This window comes from Stomoxys calcitrans, chromosome 5 (assembly GCF_963082655.1).
Source record: "Stomoxys calcitrans chromosome 5, idStoCalc2.1, whole genome shotgun sequence".
NCBI classification, from domain to species: Eukaryota; Metazoa; Arthropoda; class Insecta; order Diptera; family Muscidae; genus Stomoxys; species Stomoxys calcitrans.
This window is the reverse complement of record NC_081556.1, coordinates 121,083,045-121,110,262: the sequence shown is the minus strand read 5'-3', so window position 1 is coordinate 121,110,262 and position 27,218 is coordinate 121,083,045. Positions and strand designations below refer to the sequence as shown.

At 40.7% G+C, this 27,218-nt stretch overlaps 1 protein-coding gene across 3 annotated transcripts; it reads right to left on the bottom strand.

Annotated features, from left to right (window-relative positions):
* Positions 1-3,105: 3,105 nt before the first annotated feature.
* On the bottom strand, positions 3,106-26,940 carry LOC106088387 (titin). 3 transcript variants are annotated; one of them, XM_059368413.1, is made up of 6 exons: positions 26,774-26,940; positions 23,951-26,037; positions 15,015-15,290; positions 14,874-14,941; positions 14,734-14,801; positions 3,106-14,668 (listed from the first exon to the last, which is right to left on the bottom strand). In XM_059368413.1, the coding sequence occupies exons 2-6, from the start codon at positions 25,685-25,687 to the stop codon at positions 3,762-3,764; spliced, it is 13,056 nt and encodes a 4,351-aa protein (XP_059224396.1). In that variant the 5' UTR covers positions 25,688-26,037; positions 26,774-26,940; the 3' UTR covers positions 3,106-3,761. The 3 variants fall into 3 exon arrangements, with proteins under 3 accessions (XP_059224396.1, XP_013109333.2, XP_013109334.2); XM_013253879.2 differs by having other exon boundaries at positions 23,951-25,963; XM_013253880.2 differs by lacking the exon at positions 26,774-26,940 and adding an exon at positions 26,218-26,334 and having other exon boundaries at positions 23,951-25,963.
* Positions 26,941-27,218: the final 278 nt, after the last annotated feature.

Genomic DNA, 27,218 nt, shown 5'->3' with positions numbered 1-27,218 from the left:
GATCGGTTTATATGGCAACTATATCAGGTTATATACAAATTTGCGCCAAACTTAACACAGTTATTAGAAGTCATAACAAAACACCTCATGCAAAACTTCAGCCAAATTGGATGAGAATTGCGCCCTTTTAGAGGCTCAATAAGTCAAGACCCAAGATCGGTTTATATGGCAGCTATATTAAAACATGGACCGATTTATACCATTTACAATCAAAACAGACATACACTAATAGAAAGTATTTGTGCAAAATTTCAAGCTCCTAGTTTTACACCTTCGACAGTTTGCGTGCTTTCGACAGACAGACAGACGGATGGGCATGACTAGATCGATTTAAAATGGCATGACCACCAAGGATATATATACTTTATGGGGTCTCTGACGCATATTTCGAGGTGTTACAAACAGAATGACGAAATTAATATACCCCCATCCTATGATGGAGCGTATAAAAATAATACAAACCACCACTTCACAACAAAGCAAATGTGCTATTTTGTGTTTAAAGGTTTTGTTTTGCTGCTTATTAATTATTTTTTTTTGTTAAATGTTGGATTGCACAGTATACCTTTCAACAACAAATTTTGGTTTCGCGTCGTTGAGATTCAAAAAAAATTGTTGAAGGAAAATTAACAAATTTTGTCGTCGCTTTTTCGACAGAAGTTGTTGGTTGTCATAATTAGTTTTATCTGTGTATAGTACCATAAATACTGCAAGAATCTGCAATGTTCTATAACAGCTATTAATTACAAAATCAGAATAAAGATTTTATGATGCCTTCGCCTATTTTATCAAATGTTCGTTTGACGCCATGATATAACAAGTAAACAAATTTCTTTGGGTTTTTCTTTTCTCCTATGTTTTCAAAATTGACACTGCTATGCCGAGTTGTTTCGGCTTTACAACATATGGCAAAGGGATGTCGCGCAGCCCTCATGGCTTGTATTGGGTTGATGGTCGCATTCGTAGCAATGCATTTGTTTTCAACAGATGGCATTAATAGAGTAAAATGTCATATTTGCAGGTGTTTAGTAATAACTACGTATGTTATTACTAAGCACCTGCAAATATCACACTGTTTAGATTAGGGATGAGAAAAAACTTCAATAAATATGACAATGATCAACCCTGTCTAACAGCATCAACTATTTTTGCCCTACTGTGCCTTTATACATGTTTTATAGAAAAACGTTCATCCTTAAGGTATGCTACAAAAAATATTGATACAGAATCTGAAGTGGAATTTAGTAAAGTGTTTTAACGAAAATCGTTTAGTTAAAAAGCGATAACAGAAAATAAAACGAATTTGGTATTTATTCATTAGCCACTTTTAATGATAATCGGAATCAGTTAAAATCAGCTGTTTTCGCTAACATATTTCTATTCGTTTACTAAACGACGAACAATTATTTGCTGCTACCTTTAACGAAATAAATATACATATTTACGATGGCTTTAGATTATCTTTCTCTGGTCTTTTTTTTTAAACATTTCGGATATTATCGGATCTTATTCAATTAATAAGCGCGGTAGCGTGTGTTTCTTAATATGAAAAAAACAACATGTCCGCAAATGTTTTATACGAATAATTTCGTATTGATAGATCGCACTTTTTCTTAATAATGGTGTACATTTTATTTAGATTTTGTGATGTTTTTAAGTAAATAAAAGAAGAATTTCGGGCTATGAAAGGAATTATTTATTATATTATGGTCCGATCTGGACAACATTTGACAAGAATGGGTAGGGGTCTGTCTGTCATTTTATCGAAATCGTATAACAAATTACCAACTTATTTCTTCAAGACTTTAAGTCTGGAGATCGGTCTATATTACGGCGTTATAAAACTAAATTCCGATTCTATGTGGTCAGAAGGTCAGTTTTATATACATACAAAAAATAAGAAATATTTTTCTGGTTTGTTCTTCTCGAGGTCATGCACACAATTGTTAAAAAACTGATGGTATTGTTTTTGAAAATTCTTTTATTATTTATTATATTTAATCCAATATTTCGGAAAACATCGGTTTCCTTCCTCAAGGAATTTCAATCATTCTTAAAAATGATATATGTATGTTGCTCCCATAAAACCGATCTCCTGATTTGACTTCTTGAACGCCTAGAAGCCGCAATTTTTGTCCGATTTGGCTGAAATTTAGCACGTAGTATTCTGTTGTGAATTCCAGTAACTGTGTCAAGTGTGGTGTAAATCGGCCTATAATCTGATATATGTAGCTCCCATATAAACCGATCTGCCGATTTGATTTCTTGAGGACCTGGAAGCCGCAATTTTTGTCCGATTTGGCTGAAATTTTGCATGTAGTGTTCTCTTGTGACTTCCAACAACTGTGCCAAGTACAGTGAAAATCGACCAATAAACTGAAATAGCTCCCATATAAACCGATCTCCCGATTTAACTTCTTGAGCTCTTACAAGCCGAAATTTTGTCCGATTTGGCCGAAATTTTGCACATAGTATTCTGTTGTGAATTTTAATAATAGATATGACTCTCTTGTAAACCGATCTACCGAATTGATTTCTTGAGTCCTTACAAGTCGCAATTTTTTTCGAATTTTTTGTCTTCCATCTGTGCCAAGTACGGTCCAAATCGGTCTATAAACTGGTATAGCTCCCATATAAACCGGTCTCTAGAGTATCCTTGTTCGGTTCCTAGAAGCTTTAATTTTTGCTTGTTTGACAGAAGTTTGCTATGTAGAATAAAATTATGCCCTTCAAATAAATTTATTTTGTATAAATTTTTAGCAGAATCCATGGTGGTTGGTTTCTAGAACGCATTGAATATGTTCTCGAGCTGGAATATGTTCGAAATATCACGAAATTACATTTTGCTTATATTCATCCAATCTGGTACTGAGCAAGGGGTTTAAAAGTCTTAACCTTTCTTCACTGGCTTAATTTCAAATAGATTGGCAACAATTGGACACGTGAAGTTAGTAGATAGCCCACTTAATACATACGGTAACCCTGGCAGTGGTAGAAGAAGAAAAAAAGACAAATTTGCACATTTCCAAAAATTATTGTTATTTATTTTCGAGCAGTGTTCATTTTTGTTTTATATATTTATTATATATGTATATTAATAATGTCTGGAGTTTTTTGTCTTTACTTTATTTTTTGATGTATAAAAATATAGTTTTTTTTAGATACACAGTGGTAATATTAGGTTTTGATTGGTCAATTAGTAGGTAATAGTGTTGATAATAATAATAAAAAAAAAATTATTTATATGTTAACAAAGATATGTGTTTGTGTCTGTGTGTGTGTGTGTGGGGTAACGTAAACAAAATAAAACATTGAAAAATCTTTATAACAATTGCTTGGTTATTCAATTTAATTGATTAATAGTTGATTGCTTGATTGTTAAAAGTCTCACACAGACCGTTTAAATGTGTCAATGCACACATATGAACCGTTAATGGGAAGAGTGACTTAAGTCACATTTCAAAACAAATGGAATGGCTCATATTTCATTACAATAAAATGAATACAAAAACAAAATTAAAAAAAAAAAAACAAACATAGAGTTACAAAATCAAAACTTAATCCGATCCGATTAATTAATACAAAGTTTATTTATATATACGCACAAGGATATACAGATCCTTACAGAATATGCTGTGGATGCATTTATGTATATATATTTAGGTTATATGTTACATATGTACTACTTCTAGGGGGGTCGTAGGGTAGGGTGGGGGAGGGGGGAGAGCAGTGTTAGTTGTATACGTTTCGCTTATTTTAATTTACTTGGTAGTTTTGAAAAATTTATGATCATGAGTATCCCTAGTGTGTTGGAATGCACCTTGTGTTATCTTATGCACAGCACAGGTTGTGACCGGAATTGTTTTGTATTCCATTTTGTAGTTGCTAGAGGTGGTGGAGGAGGTGGTATCACCGCCCAGAGATATGGAGGATTGGTTGCCACGCTGGCGAGTCACCACACGTTCGCTGCGACTGTAGGAGGGGAAATCAATGCCGCCGCCGCCAGAACTGTGATGATGATGGTGGTGGTGTTGTAGGGCGGAAGAGGAGGTGGAGGATGTCTTGTTGGCCTGTTGCAGCTCCTTGGTCTCACGATGTATGGTGGAATAGCTGCGACGTTCGCTGGCATTGTGGAGGGCACATGTGCCTCCCTCGGAGGTTTCCTTTTGGCGATGCATGCTGCTGTAGCTCTGTCGCTCGGTGGGGAACCAATTACTCGAGGGCTGTTCGTTCAGATTCATTATGCTCTTGCGATGGATCTTGGCATTCGAGGTGAGACTGCCCAACTGATTGGATTCTGCGGGTGTGTTCTTGCGTTGCAATATGGTATTGGCCACATTGGACTCGGAGGAGAATTCAGTTTTGCGGTGATGGAATTGTTTGCTGCTGCTGCTGGACATGTTGGCAGATGAGCTGGCATTGTTCACTTCTGCTATGTTGGAGCTGACATTAGACGACTTGGAGTTGACTACGTGTCCATTTTCGGCTGTAGTGCGTGTTCCTTTGGATCCTGTAGTGCCAACAGTGTAGGAGGTGTCACCACCCCCACTTATGAGGCTCTTCATATCTGAGCCACTACCATTTCTTTGATTAATGGTCTTTCGTGTGGTGGTAGTGCTGGTGGAACCTTCAGTGTGGGTCTTATGGCTGGAGGTGGTTGTCATCTTACTGGCCAAACATGTGGACTCATGGTCATTGTGTTGGGTAATTGTGGAGGTGGTGACAATGCGGCCACCTCGCAAGACCACACCATTGCTACCGCCATTGAAAATGTGGCTGCTATTGGTTTGCTTGGTGGTGTCATTTTGTTGGCCATGTGTCGTGCGATTCACCACATTATTGGTATCATGGTGTGTAACATTTTTGTTGATAACATTGCTGGTGGTATCATGGCGATGAACCACATTGCTATTGGTATCATGGTGATGAACCACCTTTTTGTTGATAACATTGTTGGTGGTGTCTTGCTGATTCACCACATTTCTGTTAATAACATTCGATGAGGTGTTGTTGATGTCATGCTGTGTTAAACTCTTGTTGGTAATGTCGGTGTTATCATGACGTATGACATTGCGGTTAACAACATTCGTGCTGTCAATCTCATTGGTATCATGGTGTGTTATACTCTTCTTGGCTCCTGTTATGCGGTTTTGAGTCACGGACACATCCTCATTAAAGATATTCTCCACATTCTTGACATTCTTAACCTTGGTAGACTTTTCCACATTCTCTATGACATTGACCTTGCCCTGGCGTCTTACATACTGAGTTTCTGGTTCCTTCTTTGTCTTGCTTCCAATGACAGTGGTCACCTTCTTGGTTGAGACTATGACCATGCCGTCGGCAGGTTTCTGGGTATTCAAATCGGTTACTGCCACCGCATTCTTGCCCGAGGCAAAACTCATTTGATTGGTTGTCTTCAGTATGGAGGTGTCAGTGCCCAAGGTAATGGAAGAGCTGTTGTGTACCACCTTCTTTCTTGTTTCACGCACGCTTGTGGTCTGATCTGTCTTAGTCTGATTCTTGCGGGTAATCTCCATGGTACCCTCCATTTTCAGATTGTCCACTGGGCGCTTAGGTGTGGCCCTGTCCACCACATCTTTGGGTCCTGCCTCCTTGTCCTTCTTGTAGAACTCACCCTCTGGTTTGAGATTATCGCTTGGCTTAATGGGTGTGGGTCTCTTCACATACTGATAGGTGTCCTTTTGTTCGAAGGTCATTTCGCCTTCGGTTCGCAAATTGTCCTTGCGCACCACACGCTGTACACGATCGGCTGGCTTATAGGAAGGCTTTTCAGGAGTGGTAAATTCACCTTCGGGTTTCAAATTATCCACCGGCTTCTTGGCCACTGGTCTTTCTCCAGGTTTAAAGCCTTGCTTTTCTGGAGTGTAGAAGTCTCCTTCGGTTTTGAGATTATCGGAGGGTTTCTTTGCCACAGGTCTCTCGGCTGGCTTAAAGCCCGGCTTTTCAGGAGCATAGAACTCACCCTCTGGTTTGAGGTTATCCTCATGGCGCACTTGCTTAGGACGTTCGCCAGGCATGAATTTCGTCTTCTCCACAAAGGTCATTTCACCTTCGGTACGCAAATTATCCTTTCTGATCACTCGCGTGGTTCTCTCACCTGGCTTGTAGCCTGGCTTATCGGGAACGGTGAAGTCACCTTCTGGTTTCAAATTGTCTTGGGGTTTCTTTTGGACAGGTCTTTCGGCTGGCTTGAAGCCCTCCTTTTCAGGCGTGTAGAAATCTCCTTCGGGTTTAAGGTTATCCTGTTGCCTAACCGGTTCTGGGCGTTTAACATATTTGTATTCCTCCTTCTCCGTGAAGGTCATTTCGCCCTCGGTGCGTAGATTGTCCTTTCTCACCACCTTTTGAGTTTTTTCAGCTGGTTTAAAGCCGGGTTTCTCCGGAGCATAGAAATCACCTTCAGGTCTTAGATTGTCCTCTGGTTTCTTTTGAACTGGTCTTTCGGCTGGTTTGTAACCTGGTTTCTCTGGCACTGTAAAATCGCCCTCGGTCTTAAGATTATCCTTCGGTTTCTTTTGGACTGGTTTTTCAGCAGGCTTAAAACCTGGCTTCTCCGGAGTATAGAATTCACCTTCCGGCTTGAGATTGTCTTCTGGACGCACTTGTTCTGGTCTCTTTACATATCTGTATTCTTCCTTCTCCGTGAAGGTCATTTCGCCCTCGGTTCGCAAGTTATCCTTGCGCACAATGCGTTCCGTCTTCTCGGCGGGCTTAAACGGAGACTTCTCAGGACGTACAAAATCACCCTCGGTTTTAAGATTGTCCTTGGGTTTCTTAGGCACCACCTTTTCAGCAGGTTTGTATCCAGGCTTGTCCGGCGAGTAGAAGTCACCCTCAGGTTTCAAATTGTCCTCAGGTCGCACTTGCGAGGGTCGTTCACCAGGAGTAAACTTGGGCTTCTCTGGTGCATAAAATTCACCCTCAGGTTTCAAGTTGTCGGTTTGTTTCACAGGTTCAGGCCGCTTCACATACGTGTATTCCTCCTTTTCGACAAAGGTCATTTCACCCTCCGTGCGCAGATTATCCTTTCTTACAACCTTCTGCGTTCTCTCCGCAGGTTTATAGCCCGGCTTGTCGGGTGTATAGAACTCACCTTCAGGCTTGAGGTTGTCTTCCGGTTTCTTTTGGACTGGCCTCTCAGCCGGTTTATACCCTGGCTTTTCGGGTGTATAGAAATCGCCTTCGGTTTTAAGGTTGTCTTGGGGTTTCTTGGGCACAGGTCTTTCAGCTGGCCTAAAGCCTGGTTTCTCGGGACTATAGAATTCACCTTCCGGCTTCAGATTGTCTTCTGGTCGTACTTGCGATGGTCTTTCACCAGGCAAGAACTTGGGTTTCTCGGGTGCATAGAACTCACCTTCGGGTTTGAGGTTATCCAAGCGCTTAACAGGTTCTGGGCGTTTGACGTACTGATACTCCTCCTTCTCGGTGAAAGTCATCTCTCCTTCGGTGCGCAGATTGTCCTTTCTTATTATTCTCTCTGTCTTTTCGGCTGGTCTGAAAGTTGGCTTATCGGGAACTGTAAATTCTCCCTCAGGCCTGAGGTTGTCTTCGGGCTTCTTTTGTTGTGGTCTTTCTGCTGGTTTGTATCCAGGCTTCTCAGGGGCATAGAAATCACCTTCCGGTTTAAGATTATCTTCAGGCTTCTTTTGAACAGGTCTTTCAGCAGGCCTGAATCCAGGCTTTTCGGGTGTATAGAAGTCTCCTTCCGGCTTCAAGTTATCCTCAGGACGAACTTGTTGCGGTCGTTGACCAGGCATAAATTTAACCTTTTCGGGAGCATAGAAATCGCCCTCTGGCTTGAGATTGTCCTCTGGTTTCTTTGGCACTGGCCTTTCAGCGGGGCGATAGCCAGGCTTTTCCGGTTTGTAAAAGTCGCCTTCAGGTTTGAGATTATCCTCGGGACGAACTTGGTCTGGTCTTTTAACATACTGGTATTCCTCTTTTTCGACAAATGTCATTTCTCCCTCAGTGCGTAGGTTATCCTTTCGTATAATGCGTTCTGTTCTTTCAGCAGGTTTATAAGTTGGTTTATCGGGTACCGTGAATTCACCTTCTGGTCTCAAATTATCTTCAGGCTTCTTCTGAACTGGTCTTTCGGCAGGTTTATAACCAGGCTTCTCAGGAGTGTAGAAATCACCCTCTGGCTTCAGATTATCTTCGGGGCGAACTTGGCTAGGTCTTTCACCCGGCATGAACTTTGTCTTTTCCGGTGTGTAGAAGTCACCTTCAGGTTTAAGGTTGTCTTCCGGCTTCTTTTGCACGGGCCTTTCAGCAGGCCTGTATCCTGGTTTCTCAGGTGTGTAGAATTCACCTTCAGGTTTTAGATTATCCTCTGGTTTGACTTGGGAAGGTCTTTCGCCAGGCAAGAACTTTTGCTTTTCGGGAGTGTAAAATTCGCCTTCGGGCTTCAGGTTATCCAAACGCTTAACGGGCTCTGGTCTCTTGACATATTGATACTCTTCCTTTTCAGTGAATGTCATTTCACCTTCTGTGCGTAGATTATCCTTTCGTATGATAATCTCGGTCTTTTCGGCTGGTCTGTAGCCAGGTTTCTCGGGTGCATAGAAATCACCTTCCGGCTTGAGATTGTCTTCTGGTTTCTTTGGCACCGGCCTCTCTGCAGGTTTGAAGCCTGGTTTCTCAGGTGCATAGAATTCGCCTTCTGGTCTCAGATTATCTTCTGGGCGAACTTGGGAAGGTCTTTCGCCTGGCATAAACTTGGCCTTTTCCGGTGTATAGAAGTCACCTTCAGGTCTAAGGTTATCCTCTGGTTTCTTTTGCACTGGTCTTTCGGCTGGTCTATACTGTGGCTTATCCGGAACAGTGAAATCTCCCTCAGGTCTGAGATTGTCCTCAGGACGGACTTGCGAAGGTCTTTCACCCGGCATAAACTTTGGTTTTTCAGGAGCATAGAACTCACCTTCGGGTCTAAGATTGTCTTCTGGTTTCTTTTGCTCAGGTCGTTCAGCTGGCCTGTAGCCTGGTTTCTCTGGAGTATAGAAATCGCCTTCAGGTTTTAGATTGTCCTCAGGTCGCACCTGTGATGGTCTCTCACCAGGCATGAATTTCGGTTTTTCCGGTGTATAAAACTGACCCTCTGGCTTAAGATTGTCCTCTGGTTTCTTTTGCTCTGGTCTCTCGGCTGGCCTGTAGCCTTGCTTCTCAGGTGTATAGAAGTCGCCTTCTGGTTTGAGGTTATCCTCGGGTCGAACTTGTTCTGGTCTCTTAACATATTGGTATTCTTCTCTTTCCACAAATGTCATCTCCCCTTCTGTGCGAAGATTATCCTTTCGGATTATTCTTTCAGTTTTTTCGGCTGGTCTGTATTGGGGCTTATCTGGAACAGTAAATTCACCTTCAGGTCTGAGATTATCTTCTGGACGAACTTGCGAAGGTCTTTCACCAGGCATGAATTTCGGTTTTTCTGGGGCATAAAATTCGCCCTCTGGTCTGAGATTATCCTCTGGCTTCTTTTGCTCTGGTCTTTCAGCTGGTCTATATCCTGGTTTTTCAGGTGTATAGAAGTCACCCTCAGGTTTAAGATTGTCCTCGGGTTTCTTCTGTAATGGTCTCTCGGCCGGGCGGAATCCAGGCTTCTCGGGAGTGTAGAAATCACCTTCAGGTTTAAGATTATCTTCAGGTCGAACTTGTGATGGCCGCTCACCAGGCATGAATTTCGGCTTCTCAGGTGTATAGAATTCTCCCTCAGGCCTAAGATTGTCTTCTGGTTTCTTTTGTTCAGGTCGTTCAGCTGGCCTGTAGCGTTGCTTCTCAGGCGTATAGAAGTCGCCTTCTGGTTTGAGGTTATCCTCGGGCCGAACTTGTTCCGGTCTCTTAACATATTGGTATTCTTCTCTCTCCACGAATGTCATTTCACCTTCTGTGCGCAGGTTGTCTTTACGGATTATGCGTTCAATTTTTTCCGCAGGTCTATATTGTGGTTTGTCGGGAACGGTAAATTCGCCTTCTGGCCTTAGATTATCTTCCGGTCGAACCAGCGAAGGTCTTTCACCAGGCATGAATTTCGGCTTTTCAGGGGCATAAAATTCTCCCTCTGGTTTGAGATTATCCTCTGGCTTCTTTTGTTCGGGTCTCTCAGCTGGCCTATACTGTGGCTTATCTGGAACAGTGAAATCTCCCTCAGGTTTAAGATTGTCTTCGGGCCGTACTTGAGACGGTCTCTCACCAGGCATGAATTTTGGTTTTTCGGGTGTATAGAACTGACCCTCTGGCTTAAGGTTATCCTCTGGCTTCTTTTGTTCAGGTCTCTCAGCTGGTCTGTATTGTGGCTTATCGGGAACGGTGAATTCACCTTCAGGTCTGAGATTATCCTCTGGGCGAACTTGAGATGGTCTTTCGCCTGGCATGAATTTAGGCTTCTCGGGAGTATAGAATTCGCCTTCAGGTCTGAGATTATCTTCCGGTTTCTTCTGTTCAGGTCTTTCAGCAGGCCTATAACCAGGCTTTTCGGGCGTATAGAAGTCGCCTTCAGGCTTGAGATTGTCTTCAGGTCGGACTTGTGATGGTCTCTCACCGGGCATGAATTTCGGCTTTTCCGGGGTATAGAATTGTCCTTCTGGTTTAAGGTTGTCTTCTGGCCTCTTTTGCTCAGGTCTTTCAGCTGGTCTATAGCCCTGCTTCTCAGGGGTATAAAAGTCGCCTTCAGGCTTCAAATTGTCTTCAGGACGAACTTGATCTGGCCGTTTGACATATTGATACTCTTCGCGTTCAACGAATGTCATTTCACCCTCAGTGCGAAGATTGTCTTTTCGGATAATTCGTTCAGTTTTTTCGGCTGGTCTGTACTGTGGTTTATCTGGAACAGTGAACTCCCCTTCGGGACGTAGATTATCTTCTGGACGAACTTGAGACGGTCTTTCGCCAGGCATAAATTTGGGCTTCTCAGGAGTGTAAAACTCACCTTCTGGTTTAAGATTGTCTTCCGGTTTCTTTTGCTCTGGTCTTTCAGCCGGTCTATAGCCCGGTTTTTCGGGTGTATAGAAGTCTCCCTCGGGCTTGAGATTATCTTCTGGTTTCTTTTGCACCGCTCTTTCGGCTGGTCTGAAACCGGGTTTCTCTGGTGTATAGAAGTCGCCCTCAGGTTTCAAGTTATCCTCTGGTTTTTTCTGTACTGGTCTTTCAGCAGGTCTGTATCCTGGTTTTTCGGGGGTATAGAAATCACCTTCCGGCTTCAAATTATCTTCTGGCCGAACTTGGTCTGGTCGCTTAACATACTGATATTCCTCCCTTTCAACGAACGTCATCTCACCTTCAGTGCGCAGATTGTCTTTTCGTATAATGCGTTCGGTTTTTTCGGCAGGTTTGTACGATGGCTTATCGGGAACGGTGAATTCTCCCTCGGGTCTAAGGTTATCCTGCGGCTTCTTTTGTTCTGGTCTCTCGGCAGGTCTGTATCCTGGTTTTTCGGGAGTATAGAAATCGCCTTCTGGTCTAAGGTTATCCTCTGGTCGCACCTGACTTGGTCTTTCCCCGGGACGGTATTTTTGCTTCTCGGGAGTATAGAAATCACCTTCGGGTTTGAGGTTATCTTCAGGCTTTTTCTGTACTGGTCTCTCAGCAGGACGATAGCCTGGTTTTTCGGGAGTGTAGAAATCGCCTTCAGGTCTAAGGTTATCCTCTGGCCGTACCTGACTTGGTCGTTCGCCGGGACGATATTTCTGCTTTTCGGGAGTATAGAAATCGCCCTCTGGCTTGAGATTATCTTCCGGTTTTTTCTGCACTGGCCTCTCAGCTGGACGATAACCTGGTTTTTCTGGAGTATAGAAATCGCCTTCAGGTCTAAGGTTGTCTTCTGGTCGCACCTGACTTGGTCTTTCGCCGGGACGATATTTTTGCTTCTCGGGAGTATAGAAATCGCCTTCTGGTCTAAGATTATCCTCTGGTCGTACCTGACTTGGTCTTTCGCCAGGACGATATTTCTGCTTCTCGGGAGTATAGAAATCGCCTTCTGGTCTAAGGTTATCCTCTGGCCGTACCTGACTTGGTCTTTCGCCGGGACGGTATTTCTCCTTCTCGGGTGTATAGAAATCACCTTCGGGTTTGAGGTTGTCCTCAGGCTTTTTCTGTACCGGTCTCTCAGCAGGACGAAAACCGGGCTTTTCTGGAGTATAGAAATCGCCTTCAGGTCTAAGGTTGTCTTCTGGTCGCACCTGACTTGGTCTTTCGCCGGGACGATATTTCTGTTTCTCGGGAGTATAGAAATCGCCTTCAGGTCTAAGGTTATCTTCTGGCCGCACCTGACTTGGTCTTTCGCCAGGACGATATTTCTGCTTCTCAGGAGTATAGAAATCGCCTTCAGGTCTAAGGTTATCTTCTGGTCGCACCTGACTTGGCCTTTCACCGGGACGGTACTTCTGCTTCTCGGGTGTATAGAAATCGCCCTCAGGCTTGAGATTATCCTCCGGTTTCTTCTGTACTGGTCTTTCTGCTGGTCGATAACCCGGCTTTTCTGGAGTATAGAAATCACCTTCGGGTCTCAAATTATCTTCCGGGCGAACCTGATTTGGTCTTATCACATACTGGTATTCTTCCTTCTCAGTAAATGTCATTTCACCTTCAGTTCGAAGATTATCCCGTTGGATAATCTTTTCGGTTCTCTCAGCTGGACGATATTGGGGCTTTTCTGGTTTTGTGAAGTCTCCTTCAGGTTTGAGATTGTCCTGTGGCCTCTTCTGAACTGGTCTTTCGGCAGGCCGGTAGTCTGGCTTGTCAGGTGCATAAAAGTCACCTTCTGGGCGTAAATTATCTTCAGGTCGTTTAGGCTGAGGGCGTTCTGCTGGACGGTAACCTGGTTTTTCGGGTGTATAGAAATCGCCTTCGGGGCGAAGGTTATCCTCCGGTCGAACCTGAGAAGGTCTTTCACCAGGCTTATATTTTGGCTTTTCGGGAGCATAGAAGTCACCCTCGGGTCTGAGGTTGTCCTCTGGTCTTTTTTGCTCTGGCCTTTCTGCAGGACGATATCCTGGCTTCTCTGGAGTGTAAAATTCGCCTTCGGGCCGAAGATTATCTTCATGGCGCACTTGAGTGGGCCTTTCGCCCGGTTTATATTTTGGCTTGTCGGGAGCATAGAAGTCACCCTCAGGTTTGAGATTGTCTTCAGGCCTCTTCTGTTCCGGCCTCTCAGCTGGGCGATAACCTGGCTTGTCGGGTTTATAGAATTCACCTTCAGGACGAAGATTATCCTCGGGCCGAACCTGAGAAGGTCTCTCACCTGGCTTATATTTTGGCTTTTCAGGAGCATAGAAATCTCCTTCCGGTTTAAGGTTGTCTTCGGGACGTTTTTGTTCTGGTCTCTCTGCAGGGCGGTAACCAGGCTTGTCGGGAGTGTAAAATTCACCTTCTGGACGAAGATTGTCTTCATGGCGTACTTGAGTGGGCCTCTCGCCTGGCTTATATTTAGGCTTCTCTGGAGCATAAAAGTCGCCTTCGGGTCTTAGGTTATCCTCAGGCCTCTTTTGTTCTGGCCTTTCGGCAGGACGATAGCCTGGTTTCTCGGGAGAATAGAACTCACCTTCTGGGCGAAGATTATCTTCGGGACGCACCTGTGTGGGCCTTTCGCCAGGCTTGTATTTGGGTTTGTCAGGAGTATAGAAATCACCTTCAGGCTTTAGATTATCTTCTGGGCGTTTCTGCTGGGGTCTTTCGGCCGGTCTGAATCCAGGTTTGTCTGGAGTGTAAAATTCACCCTCCGGACGCAGGTTGTCCTCATGACGAACCTGAGTGGGTCTTTCACCGGGCTTGTATTGCTGCTTCTCAGGAGCATAGAAATCACCTTCAGGCTTTAGGTTGTCCTCTGGCTTCTTCTGTTGTGGCCTTTCAGCAGGTTTGAAACCGGGTTTGTCGGGAGTATAGAAGTCACCTTCGGGACGTAGATTATCTTCCGGGCGCACTTGAGAGGGCCTTTCTCCCGGCCTGTATTTGGGTTTATCAGGAGTATAGAAATCGCCCTCAGGCTTTAGATTATCCTCAGGCTTCTTTTGCTGAGGCCGTTCGGCAGGCCGATAGCCGGGTTTTTCTGGCGTATAAAACTCTCCCTCCGGCTTCAAATTGTCGGGCCTAAAAACAGCCTCTGGGCGAGAAACATATTTGTACTCCTCCTTTTCCACAAATGTCATTTCACCTTCGGTACGAAGATTATCTTTGTGTATGATGCGCTGAGTTTTTTCAGCTGGTCTAAAACCAGGCTTGTCGGGAGCATAAAACTCACCCTCAGGCCTCAGATTATCTTCGGGTCTCTTTTGCTGTGGCCTCTCGGCTGGTCTATAACCCGGTTTATCGGGTGTATAGAATTCTCCTTCCGGCCGCAAATTATCTTCGGGCTTAACCGGCACTGGTCTTTCCGAGGGACGATATTGTTCCTTTTCCGGCTTGTAGAATTCACCTTCTGGCTTTAGATTGTCCTGTGGTCTGGCTGGCTTGGTTCTGATGATATATTCATATTCTTCATTCTCAAGAATAGTGGTATCCTTAGTCGTGTCCTTCGTATAACGATCGGGCCCATCTGGCAGTGGTTTGGGAGAGTCCTTGGGACCTTTTCTGATTGTGGTTAGAGATTCATTGTTTTCATAGTCATCCTTGGACCAGGTATTTGTGCGTATTCTGGTTTCAACATTATCAACCATATCTGTGGGTAGGGCAAAATGTTGTTAGTCTTGGATGAGTGAGAGTAGGGATTAATTGCAAACTCACCGGTAGACTCAATAAGAGAGTCGGTTTTAATGGTTTTAGTAGTTTCACTGGTTGTGCAATGATGACGTCTGCAATTGGGGTGGAGAAGAAAATTCAGAATTTTGTTTGTAAGGGGGTGAGAATCTACGGCTTTAACTTACCCACAAGTACAGATCTCGCATATACACATTTCCGTGTGGGTGCTGCTTTTCCACTTGTCGACTCCATCCTAAAATTTTGGTTGAAAAGTAGTGGTTATTATTATTTTTGTTTTTGCTTTTGTCGTTCCGTGGGATACTTACTTTTCGTGAATCGATTGTTTTCTTATTTTTATTGACAGTCTTTAGCCTTTCATCGGTCTCATCATAGATGTTCTCTGTGATATCTTTGCGCTTGGAGGTCTTATTCAAATTATATTCCAAATTCTCATTTTCCTCCAATATCTTGGAATTCTTTTCGATCTCCACAAATTCATCTATGTAGACGGTCTTCTTCGGTGTCTCGACAATCTTTTCAATGACATCAGTACGCGTTTTTTCATCCAGAACACGCCAGTCATTAATGCTTGCATCGTAAATCTAAAATAGCAAAAAAAATTAATAAAGTTTTTATTTTGTACAATTAACCCCCCCGGAAGCCACAAATTTCGTCCGATGTGGCTGTTCTCTTATGACATCCAATAACTGTGTCAATCGGTCTATAACCTCCCATTGGAAGCTATATCAGTTTATAGACCGATTTGGTCAGCCACACTGGACGAAATTTGTGGCTTCCGGGGGTTCAAGAAGTCAACTCGGGAGATCGGTTTATATGGGAGCTATTTCAGGTTATAGACCTATTTGGACCGTATGTGGCACAGTTGTTGGAATTACTAACGGAACACTACATACAAATTTCACATAAATCGGACAAAAATTACGGCTTACAAGTAACATTCATTTGAATCTTATATAGCTATGATCAAGTAAATTCTCAATTGGGTGGCATTTTTGGCGTGAGGATGACCCGACATCATATTTTATGTCTTATTTGTAATCTTCACCCGAATACCTTTCATTTGAGTCCCATATTGATATATACACCCAATGTGTCTGTTTGGGCAGTTTTTGGGGCCGACTTCTTGGATATTTGAACCTAATTTTTAATACCATATCCGTATTCTACTCTCAAATACCTTTCATTTGATACACATATTGTCCATATTTGTTGGGCATGGATGATGTTTTTGGGGCAAGGGGGTGAGTCCGCCCCCTTCCAATATCAAAAAATTTTATGGCCTCCTTTCTGTCCATAATCTACTCCCGAATACCTTTCGTTAGAGTCACATATTGTCATTATCGTACAAAAAAAACCTATTTTAAGGTTCGGGGCGGCCTAGTTACTCGGACGCAATTTCTAATATGAAATTCCTACTTTACTCCTGACTACCTTTCATTGGAGTCCCATATTGTGTTAAAATTTTATTTTTTATTTATCAAAAAAAAAATATTTTCGCAAAAAATAATTTTAATCAAGATTTTAATTTTTTTTCTTAACATTTCATTTAAAATTTTGCCACAATTTGGTTTGTACTTGAAATTTTAATTCTTACACAAAATTTCCATTTTATTCTCAAAGAAAATGATTTTATAGGAAAAAAATTTTTGTATTTCTATTTCGAAGAAATTTTTGTCAAAATTTGATTTTTATTAAAATATTTATTTTAAATTTGATTTTCATTGAACTGGGCTATCTTCAATTTTACATTTGGTAATTTATAACAGCACTTTGCTTCGAAATGCCTTAATTAGGTATCAAATGGTACTAATGGGTCTTGAAGCTCGCTCGGTGTTTTTTTTTTGTAGATATGCTGCGGCTCTTTAATTATGGATGATAGATAACTAAATTACTAAAAATCGTTCATTTAAGTTTCACATTGTTCGCTTTAGGGACTATTTGGGGGGTAAGGTGACTGACCAAAGAATGCATTAAATTTAAATCCCATATTGTACTGATCGGTGTGTTTTCCCCTTTTTGGGAGACTTTGAAGGAGGGATGTCGCCACAGATATTTGCCCTAGCATTGGTATGTCTTATTTGTCCTTAACTCCCAAATAACCATTATTTGATATCCATTGTCATTATAGCAAATGCAAATTTGCCCATGGACATTCCATTAAGGGACAGGGACAAACTTTTTACACATCACTGAGCGCTGTCCGATTCAAGTTTAAGCTCAATGAAATGAGACCTCTTCTTTATAGCCAAGTCCGAACGGTGTGCCACAGATTGAAACCTATTTGTGGAGACGTTTTTTTAAGTTTTTTTACCACAAATGTGGTACTGGGTATTATAACTTAGTAAATTTGTTTGTAACACCTAGATGGAAGAGAGATGGACCCATTGATAAATATACCGATCAACTCTGAATCACTTTTTAATTCGATTTACGCTATGTCCATCTGTCTGTCTGTCCGTCTGTCTCTCTGTCCTACAGGTCGCAGTTTTTATCCGATTGTCTTAAAATTTGGCTCAGGCATGTTTTTTGGCCTAGAGACGAAGCCTAATGAAATTGGAAAAAATCGGTTCAGATTTGGGTATAGCTCCCATATATATGTTCGTCCGATTTGTAGTAATAATGCAATAAAATGGTCATTTGTTAACCGATTCTCTCGAAATTCAGGTTCGGATTTTGATATAGCTCTCATTTATGTATATATTGGGTTGCCCAAAAAGTAATTGCGGATTTTTCATATAGTCGGCATTGACAAATTTTTTCACAGCTTGTGACTCTGTAATTGCATTCTTTCTTCTGTCAATTATCAGCTGTTACTTTTAGCTTGCTTTAGAAAAAAGTGTAAAAAAAGTATATTTGATTTAAGTTCATTCTAAGTTTTATTAAAAATGCATTTACTTTCTTTTAAAAAATCCGCAATTACTTTTTGGGCAACCATATAGGTCCCGATTTTAACTCCTAGAGTCACAGCAAGCACATTTATAGATGAATCTTGCCAGAATTTTGCACAACGGCGACTTCTCGGCGACTACCACAATACAATATTTCAGAATTTTGTTCGAAATCGGTTCAGATTTAGATGTAGTTCCCCTATATATATGTTAGTCCGATTTTGAGAAATATTGCAATAGAGTGATCATTTGTTTACAGATTCTCTCGAAATATGGCAGGAAGTATTTTCTTGTGACTCTCAACATTACTGGTGAATTTCACTTTTCAAGTTTTTTGCCTGTTTGGGGCGAAGATCATAAAATTTTACAATTTTTGTTTGTTTCTCTTTCGAGACGAGCTCAATGATCAGAGATACAAAGGGAACAGGAAAGCCAAAGATAGCAACACACACCAACCACTATGGGACGCGTTTCGTCTTTGGTTGGAAGATTTTTCAACCATTTTTGGTGTGATGGCTTCAAGGACCGTGCTATTGAATCATATTAATAACGAAAACGCATCTATGATACAATTACCACATTAACCACGCTCGACAACCCTGTCTATCAGCTGTACTTTTCCCAATGTATGTGTTTTTGTGTAATGGCAAATTTTCTGTCTGCACAAATTATTCTACTTCCATGGTACACACAAGATTCTGTGCATCTGTTGGAAGTTGTATTGATGGCTTCGAACGCTAAGACAATGGCAATGGCTCTCGCCGCTGGACTGGTGAATTTCATAGAAATCGGTTTAGATATAGATATAGCTGCAATATATGTGTATCGCCCGATTTTCACTCCTTGAGTCACTGCAAGCGCATTTATTGGCCAATCTTGCCAACATTTTGCACAACGCTTTCCTCGACAACTACCACAATATCTAAGAAGTTTGCGCGAAATCGGTTGAGATTTAGATATAGCTTCCATTTATATGTTCGTCCGATTTTGAGAAATATTGCAATAAAGTGCTCAATTGTTAACCGATTCTCGCGTAAGAGGGATTTTCTTATGGCTTCCGACATTACTGGTGAATTTCGTAGAATTCGGCTCAGATTTAGTTATAGGTGTCATTTATGTATTGGGTTGCCCAAAAAGTAATTGCGGATTTTTAAAAGAAAGTAAATGCATTTTTAATAAAACTTAGAATGAACTTTAATCAAATATACTTTTTTTACACTTTTTTTCTAAAGCAAGCTAAAAGTAACAGCTGATAACTGACGGAAGAAAGAATGCAATTATAGAGTCACAAGCTGTGAAAAATTTTGTCAATGCCGACTATATGAAAAATCCGCAATTACTTTTTGGGCAACCCAATATATAGCTCGATTTTCACTTCTAGAGCCACTGCAAAATCATTTATTGACAAATCGTGAAAAAACCTTGTGCAACGCTTTTCTCGTCAACCACTCCAATATTTGAGAAATTTGCTCCAAATGGGTTGAAATTTAGATATAGCTTCCATATATATGTTCGCCCGCTTTTGAGAAATATTGCAATAAAGTGCTCATTTGCTAGCCAATCCTCTCGAAATTTGGCAGGAAGTATTTTCTTGTGACTTTCAACATTACTGGTGAATTTCATAGAAATCGGTTTAGATTAAAATATAGCTGCCTTATATTTTCACTTCTAGAGTTAGTGCAACCGCATTTATTGGCCAATCTGGCCAACATTTTGCACAACACTTTCCTCGACAACTACCACAATATCTAAGAAGTTTGCTCGAAATCGGTTCAGATTTACATGTATATCCCATATTAATTCGTCAGATTTTGGGAAATTTGCAATAATGTTGTCACTTGTCAACCGAAGTTAATACAGTTTGAACATATTTGCTATTTTTCTCAAAAACTTTCATATATGCCCCATATTGTGCTGATTAGTAAATACACATATATTTGGGGGGGATTTTGTGTTAAGGAGCCCACCCCCACCAGACAACTTACCCCAAACTTGCATGTTAGATTCTTGTTTTTGGGTAAAAATGGGGATCCAGGGAGGGGTTAGCTACACACCAATCTGCGTGAATTATTTTAATTTTTTACGGCCTGAACTAACCACCTTTTTATATTTTTTTTGTCCCCAAAGAAGACTTAGCAAACACTGTGCATAATTTACGTATTTTACTTCTTATAATATTTCTTTTATTTAAATTCTTATTTTTTTTTTTTATTATAATATAGAATCTATGAAAACGCTCTGCATCCCTCTCTAGTTCCTACATTCTTCATTTTTATTATACCCTCCACCGTATGATGGGGGTATACTAATTTCGTCATTCTGTTTGTAACTACTCGAAATATTCGTCTGAGACCCCATAAAGTATATATATTCTTGATCGTCGCGACATTTTATGTCGATCTAGCCATGTCCGTCCGTCCGTCTGTCCGTCCATCCGTCCGTCCATCCGTCTGTCCGTCCGTCCATCTGTCTCTCGAAAGCACGCTAACTTCCGAAGGAGTAAAGCTAGCCGCTTGAAATTTTGCACAAACACTTCTTATTAGTATAGGTCGGTTGGTATTGTAAATGGGCCATATAGGTTCATGTTTTGATATAGCAATTCTTATCCGATTGGAATGAAATGTTGCACGACATGTTTTGTTATGATATCCAACAACTGGGCCAAGTATGGTTCAAATCGTTTCATAACCTGATATAGCTGCCATATAAACCGATGTTGGGTCTTGACTTCTTGAGCCTCTAGAGGGCGCAATTCTTATCCGATTTGAATGAATTTTTGCACGAAGTATTTTGTTATGATATCCAACAACTGTGCTAAGTATGGTTCAAATCGGTCAAAAACCTGATATAGCTGTCATATAAACAGATCTGGGGACTTGACTTCTTGAGCTTCCAGAGGGCGCAATTTCTATCCGATTTGGCTGAAATTATGTACGACGGATCCTCTCATGACCATCAACATACGTGTTTATTATGGTCTGAATCGGTCTATAGCCCGATACAGCTCCCATATAAATCGATCTCTCTGTTTTACTTCTTAAGCCCCCAAAGGGCTCAATTCTTATTCGAATTGGCTGACATTTTACACAAATCTCCAACATATAATTTAATTGTGGTCCAAACCGGACCATATCTTGATATCGCACTAATAGCAGAGCAAATCTTTTCTTATATCCGTTTTTGCCTAAGAAGAGATGCCTGGAATAGAACTCGACAATTGCGATCCATGGTGGAGGGTATATAAGATTCGGCCCGGCCGAACTTTTCATTTTCTTTTCATTGTCTGCTATTTGTATTCATTTTCAAATTAATAAAAATCCTCAAATTTTATGACCCAAAAATCATACCCTAACATTATAATCCGAGGGATTTTGCAACAAATTGTTGATCAGCGGGAAAAACGATTAACTGTAAACTAAGACATCAAAAAAGAAATGTTCAACTATAAAATTAATAGAATTTTTTTTTATGAAATTTATGCGTTTCCGTGTGAAAATCATTCAGCACAAAACAATTCAACAACAACGCATAAGAATACATTATATTTTATTCCTAAGAAGCTGCTGATGATATTCATGATGATGATGACACACTTTTGCAAACTAAGATAAAACATTTGTTTTTGTGTGAAAATATTTGGTTTTTCATTTTGTTTTCATAGAAAACATTTTTCTGACATATTTCATTTTGAAACGGACCACGATGTCCATGACTTGACACATTTATTAGTTACGGTCTCTGAGCACATTGCCACAAAGCCACAAAGCCACATTGTGTCTACGATAATTTTATTTCAAACAAATTTTCACTTGTGTTATATTGATTTGAAATTTTAAGATCTGAAAAGTGTTTCATTAAGAAGTCATCAACCATTCCACCAAATGTACGTCATAGTTCCCACAATCCCAAAATAGAAACAAATAAGTAAATGGCATGCTGGGAAACTAAAATTGTTTTGTATTGCTTAAAAGGGTTGTTATAAAATTTCTTTATGTTATTTTGCTACTTAAAGGGACATAATCCAACTATATTCGTCATACAGCATATAAATATTAAAATGGATTGTCAGATCACAGCTGAATTTGACACTATTAGAATATTTTTGACCCTAGCTTAGGACCTTTCTTTAATAAATTGCAAATTTTCTCACAAACCTCCCATTAGGAATATGCTGTCCGATTCAGATGTAAGCTCGATAATAAAAAAAACTTCTTTTTAGGCCCCTTTTTAATATATTGCAAATTTTTTCACAAACCTTCCATTGGGGAATGTGCTGCCCGATTCAAATGTAAGCTCAATAATAAAATAAAACTTCTTTTAAAAGCCGAGTTCGAAAGGCGTCCCACACTCTATGGTGAGACGTTTTTACATGACTCACATAACACTTCAAATGGTACAGTACCTCACAAATGTAGTCGCCAGCATTAGAAATGCGTAACCGCCGCAAAAAAAAATGTTTTCCGATATTCAAGTGAGGATTCGAACACAAGCGTACAGCGTTATAGGAGGACATTCTTTCCTCGGTGTCACGGATCCCACTGCCTTTCCTTAGTGTTACAACTAATTATAATTGATCATACGCTCTCATGCACTAATAATTAATATCACTTATACGCCTAGAATAACCATTAAAATATATACGGCCGTATTCACAAATCTTAATAAAGCATTAAAATAGGTATTTTTGGTTGTTTTTTAAAGAAAGTATAAAAATAAACCTCGTTCAAAGCAAATTTCCACAAAATTTCTATTAATGGCTAAATTTAATCAAATCCAAATCTAGAAACGAGCAAATGCGTTCAAACTGTATTAACTACGGTTGACAAGTGACAACATTATAGCAAATTACCCATAATCTGTAGAACATATATGTGGGAGCTATATCTTAATCTGAACCGATTTTGGTCAAAATTTTTATACCCTCCACCATAGGATGGGGATATACTAATGTCGTCATTTTGTTTGTAACACCTAGAAATATACGTCTAAGACCCCATAAAGTATACGTATTCTTGATCGTCATGACATTCTAAGTCGATCTAGCCATGTCCGTCTGTCAGTGGAAAGCACGCTAACTTTCGAAGTAGTAAAGCTAGGTGCTTGAAAGTTTGCACAAATACTTTTTATTAGTGTAAGTCGGCTGGGATTGTAAATGAGCCAAATCGGTCCACGTTTTGCAATCTCCAACGACCTACATCAATAGTATGTTAGGTTAGGTTGAAAAGAGGGTGCGGATATTAATCAGCCCCATGCCACATGATGATGCCACTACATCAATAGTAAGTACCTGTTCAAAATCTTAAGCGGCTAGCTTTACGCTTTCGACCTCTATCGTGATTTCGACAGGCGGATGGACTGACGGACGGACATGGCTAGATCAACTCAATATATATACTTTATGGGGTCGAAGATCAATATTTCGAGATGTTGCAAGTTATTTTAAGGCTTCATAAAGTTTTGTAACCATAGTCGTAAGCTTTTACCGCAAAATTTTTTTTTTACATTATACGAGTAATCATTTATCGAGAAAATTGGATTTTAGTGCGCATGACATCGCTGTTCTAAAGACCCCCTAGGTCCTTCCCGGTTCCAAATTTTATACAGGTTTTTCCATATTCGTAATCAGCTCACTAATACCTTTCATTTGATACCCTATTTCCTAGGGTTAGAGGGGAGTTCAAAATTCTTAAGAAACCGTAGTTCCTTCCCGGGTACAACTTTTACACAGGTTTTTACATATTCGTAATCTACTCGCTTATACCTTTCATGTGATACCCATATTGCACAGGGTAAGAGGGGAGTTCAGATTCTCTAGACCCCGTAGCTCTTTTCCTGGTCCAATTTTAAACAGGTTTTTGCACATTCGTAATCTACTCGCTAATACATTTCATTCGATACCATATTGCCTAGGGTTTGAGGAGGTCAAAATCCTCAAGACCCCTTTGGTCCTTCTGGTCCAACTTTTAGACATATTCGTTATCAAATAATACAACATGCCAAACAATGTCAACGAACTGAATAATATCGCTTTCTATTTTAAATAAATTTCTTTTTTATATATTCAAAACTTCAACGTAATAAAAGCAAAAATCATATTAATGATCAATTAACAGATTCCTCACCAGCTCATTGTGTATGAGTGCTAAGAAATGTTTTAGCTGCTGTCAATTTCCAGTAAGCTTCTCAATAAAAAAAATTCTAAAATTATACTCCCCACCATCTCCTAAATAGGCCCAAAATTAATCTCTTTCTTCATTCTCTCTCTCTCTCTCTCTTCTCTTAAATAACTCTGTTCCTCTCTTTCACTTCTTCTGCTTCTTCTATTCTCTTTACACATATACGCATGCACTCACCTTAGTGATTTCCGTCGTTGTTGTTATATTGGCCACATCGGTATTATCTTTCTCAATCTCACGAACAATATCTTGGGGCACATAAGCTTTGGCATCCACATACGATTGCTCGTCGACGACTTTCCACTGGCCCAGCTTAGAATCATAAATCTTGGTTGTGTATGTGGTTCGTGTCGTATTGATGACATCATCGGCTATTTCGGGAAAGACATTGTCATGAGCATTGTCGACGCATTTCTCTTCGACCACACGCCACCTGTTGTTGCGTTGATCGTAGATCTTTTTCTTGTAGGTGACTTTGCAAGTGCCATCTCGGCCGTGGCTGACGAAACGCTCATAGCTGGGCTGCTTCTTGTTGATGCTGGAGGGGCCAATATCGTCACTGTATTCAGTCCAGGTTTTGGTTTTCACATCGAAAATCTCTTTTTTATTAACAGTTTTACTCTTTTTCGTGAGACTCTCTTGGGTGGTGGACTCTTTTTCGGTAATTTGTTTCGAGGTGGAGGATTTTTTGTTGCTGCTGGTGCTGGAGTTGTTGATCAACGACGACGTTGTAGTGTTGTTGATGTTGTTATCTTGCAACATATAATCCGTGGTGCGTGTGTTGGGTGGAAATGATGATGATGATGATGATGTTATTGAGTTTTTCAAGTTCTTGTTGTTGTTAGTATTCTCAATACTGGTTAGCAGGTTTGTGGTGGTGGTAGTGGTGGTGGTCTTATTGTCTTGCATGGTATTGGCAGTAAAATCATCTTTGGAAGACTTGGTTTGTATGATTCTCGAGGATGTTGGCTGCTGATTACCCTGTTGTGCTGGTATTTTCGAACCTGAGGTTGTGGGTGTTACCGGCATGGTGACCTGATATGGTTGCGGTGTATTTGGAGTGTTAGGTGCCTGCAGCAATTGCTCCATGCCACCCGCCCCAGGGGAGCCTAACGTCATTTTGCCATAATTTGGCGTGGAATATGTGGAGTACTCGGTGTTGGATAGATTTTGTTCGTTTATGGTAGTGCCATTAACCGACTCGTTGGCCTTAAACTGGCTTGACAACATCGACGATGATGTCATTTCGGTAGCACCGTTTATGGTTTTGGCAGTCGATTGATACGCCTGTTGGGTAGCCTTAGATTCGTCTTTGATGATCACAGTTTCAGGCTGAAATTCCACATCGACAATATAGCCACCCCCCACACCTCCACCATCAATGCCCAACATGCCAGAGGAGGATGTTATGGAGGACATTTGTTGGGACTTTGAAGAGGATGACTGCATGACAGACGAGGAGGAGGTGGAATACATTTTCTTAACACTTCCCGCGCTAGCACTATTGCTAATCTCCACCACATCGATGGGTACCGAAAACACCGGCTCTTGTGTGGCACTCTCACTGAGGAGATCAATGGAGGCTATGATCTTCCCACTGGAGGAAAACTCATCGGACATCTCCTGATGATAAGATGAGGAGGAGGATACTTTCGAGGCCTCATTGTTGGTTTGAATTTCGGTTACACTGGTCTCACTGCTAATGGCCGAAGATTTTTTTGTGGATGAAGAGGCCTTGTAGACTTTGGAAGTGCCAGCGCCCACTTGATAGAAATCACCAGCCGATGATGCTTGCAGGTTATTCTTGTGTAATTCTTTCACAGCCTTCGTGGAGGAGGAAGGAGTTGTTGTGTTAGCCGCTGTTGAGGATGATGAGGAACCATGCTGTTTCTTTTTGGCGTTTTTTGAGACCATTTTGTCAGTTTTCTCTAATTTTTCACTGTTGGGCACAAACTCAAGGTAGGATTTTTGTTTGGGGGGGATACTTTAAAGGTTTATTTGTTCACTATGTTTTTATCACTTTTGTTAATACTTTTGCAATTGACTTTATTCTATTCCTTTTGTGATATAAGCTTTAAGTATTGTCGTAAATTTTTCTTTCTTTTTTTCTTCTTTAAATTTCCATTAATAAGTGTCGTTGGATTTCGTCGTTATTTTTTTCTTTTTCGTTAAATTTTCTAAGGATTTTGTCTAAAACAACAAAAATTCATTAGAAAACTTGTGTTTCGTTTAAATGCTGATGTGTTTCGTTGGCTGCTTTAGCTCTGTTCGATTGCGGGTTTGTTTAAAAAATAATTTCTTTTTATTGATTACTTGTCACGAATAAAAATTTAACAACGCACGCAAAAACAATGGCCAAATGTCGAAATGCTTTATTTTTAAATATTATTCACTAAAGTCAACACAAACAAACACACACACACAGTATACTGAGCGATACGAACATTCACAGTGATACATATTTACACGAACATTAGTCGTTCAAAAACAACAAAACCGAAAAAACAGAAAAAATTAAAACAAAAAGCGCTTAGCTAACACCGTGTAGGTTTCGAGAGAAAAAATTAAAACGAAAAAATTAAAGAAACGCCAGTCAAAGCGCTATCAAGGTACAAAATATACTAATAATTGGTTTTGGTTAACTTAGCAATCCAACATAAGCCGCAGGGGAAAAGTAAAAGCAAAAGCAACACCAACAAAAACACACACAAAAACAAACAAAAAACAGTAAAGAGCCTACAAATCTCACTCTGTGTGAAGAAATAAAGGCACCACAGAACTCTCTTTTAGTATTTGTTCTAATGTTTAGTGCTCTTCATTGCATTACAGCTCTCTAACATTTTAACACTCTTTAGCTCTTTTACACTCAATCCGCAAGCTCTCACTATGGTGCTAGGCTAATGCTTAGTGCCTAACACAAAACTGCAAGGTGTGTGTGTGTGTGTACGTGTGCGCTCGCAAGGTTTTCGGCTCTTGTGTGTGACTTTGTGACTTTGTTACTTTTTCTATTTCTTTCTCTCTCTCTCTCTCTCTCTTGAGATTATTTCACTGTATAATTCTATTTTTCTTCTCTTGCTTTTGTTTCTTTTGTTTTTGGTTACAAAATTAGAATGTTATGTTACTATTCAAGTTGTTTATCGGAATAAAGTCGACCGTCGCGTACCAGCACTAAAAATGAACTGATCATTTGCGTTTGGCTGGAGCCGAAATTAACCTGAATGCTGCCGCTTGTTAACTGACAAAACAGAGCTTCGATGCCAACGTCGACGCATTGGCGAGGCGTTAAGCAGCGACTTTGGCTGCCGCTAAAGTTACCGCACATAACAAGTGGGTTTTTTTCTGTCAGCGGCAGACACCAAACAACCTACATACAAACAAACAAACAATCAAACAGCTGAAAAACTTTGACTTTATTATACTAACAGCTAGCAGCTAGGTGCTTCTC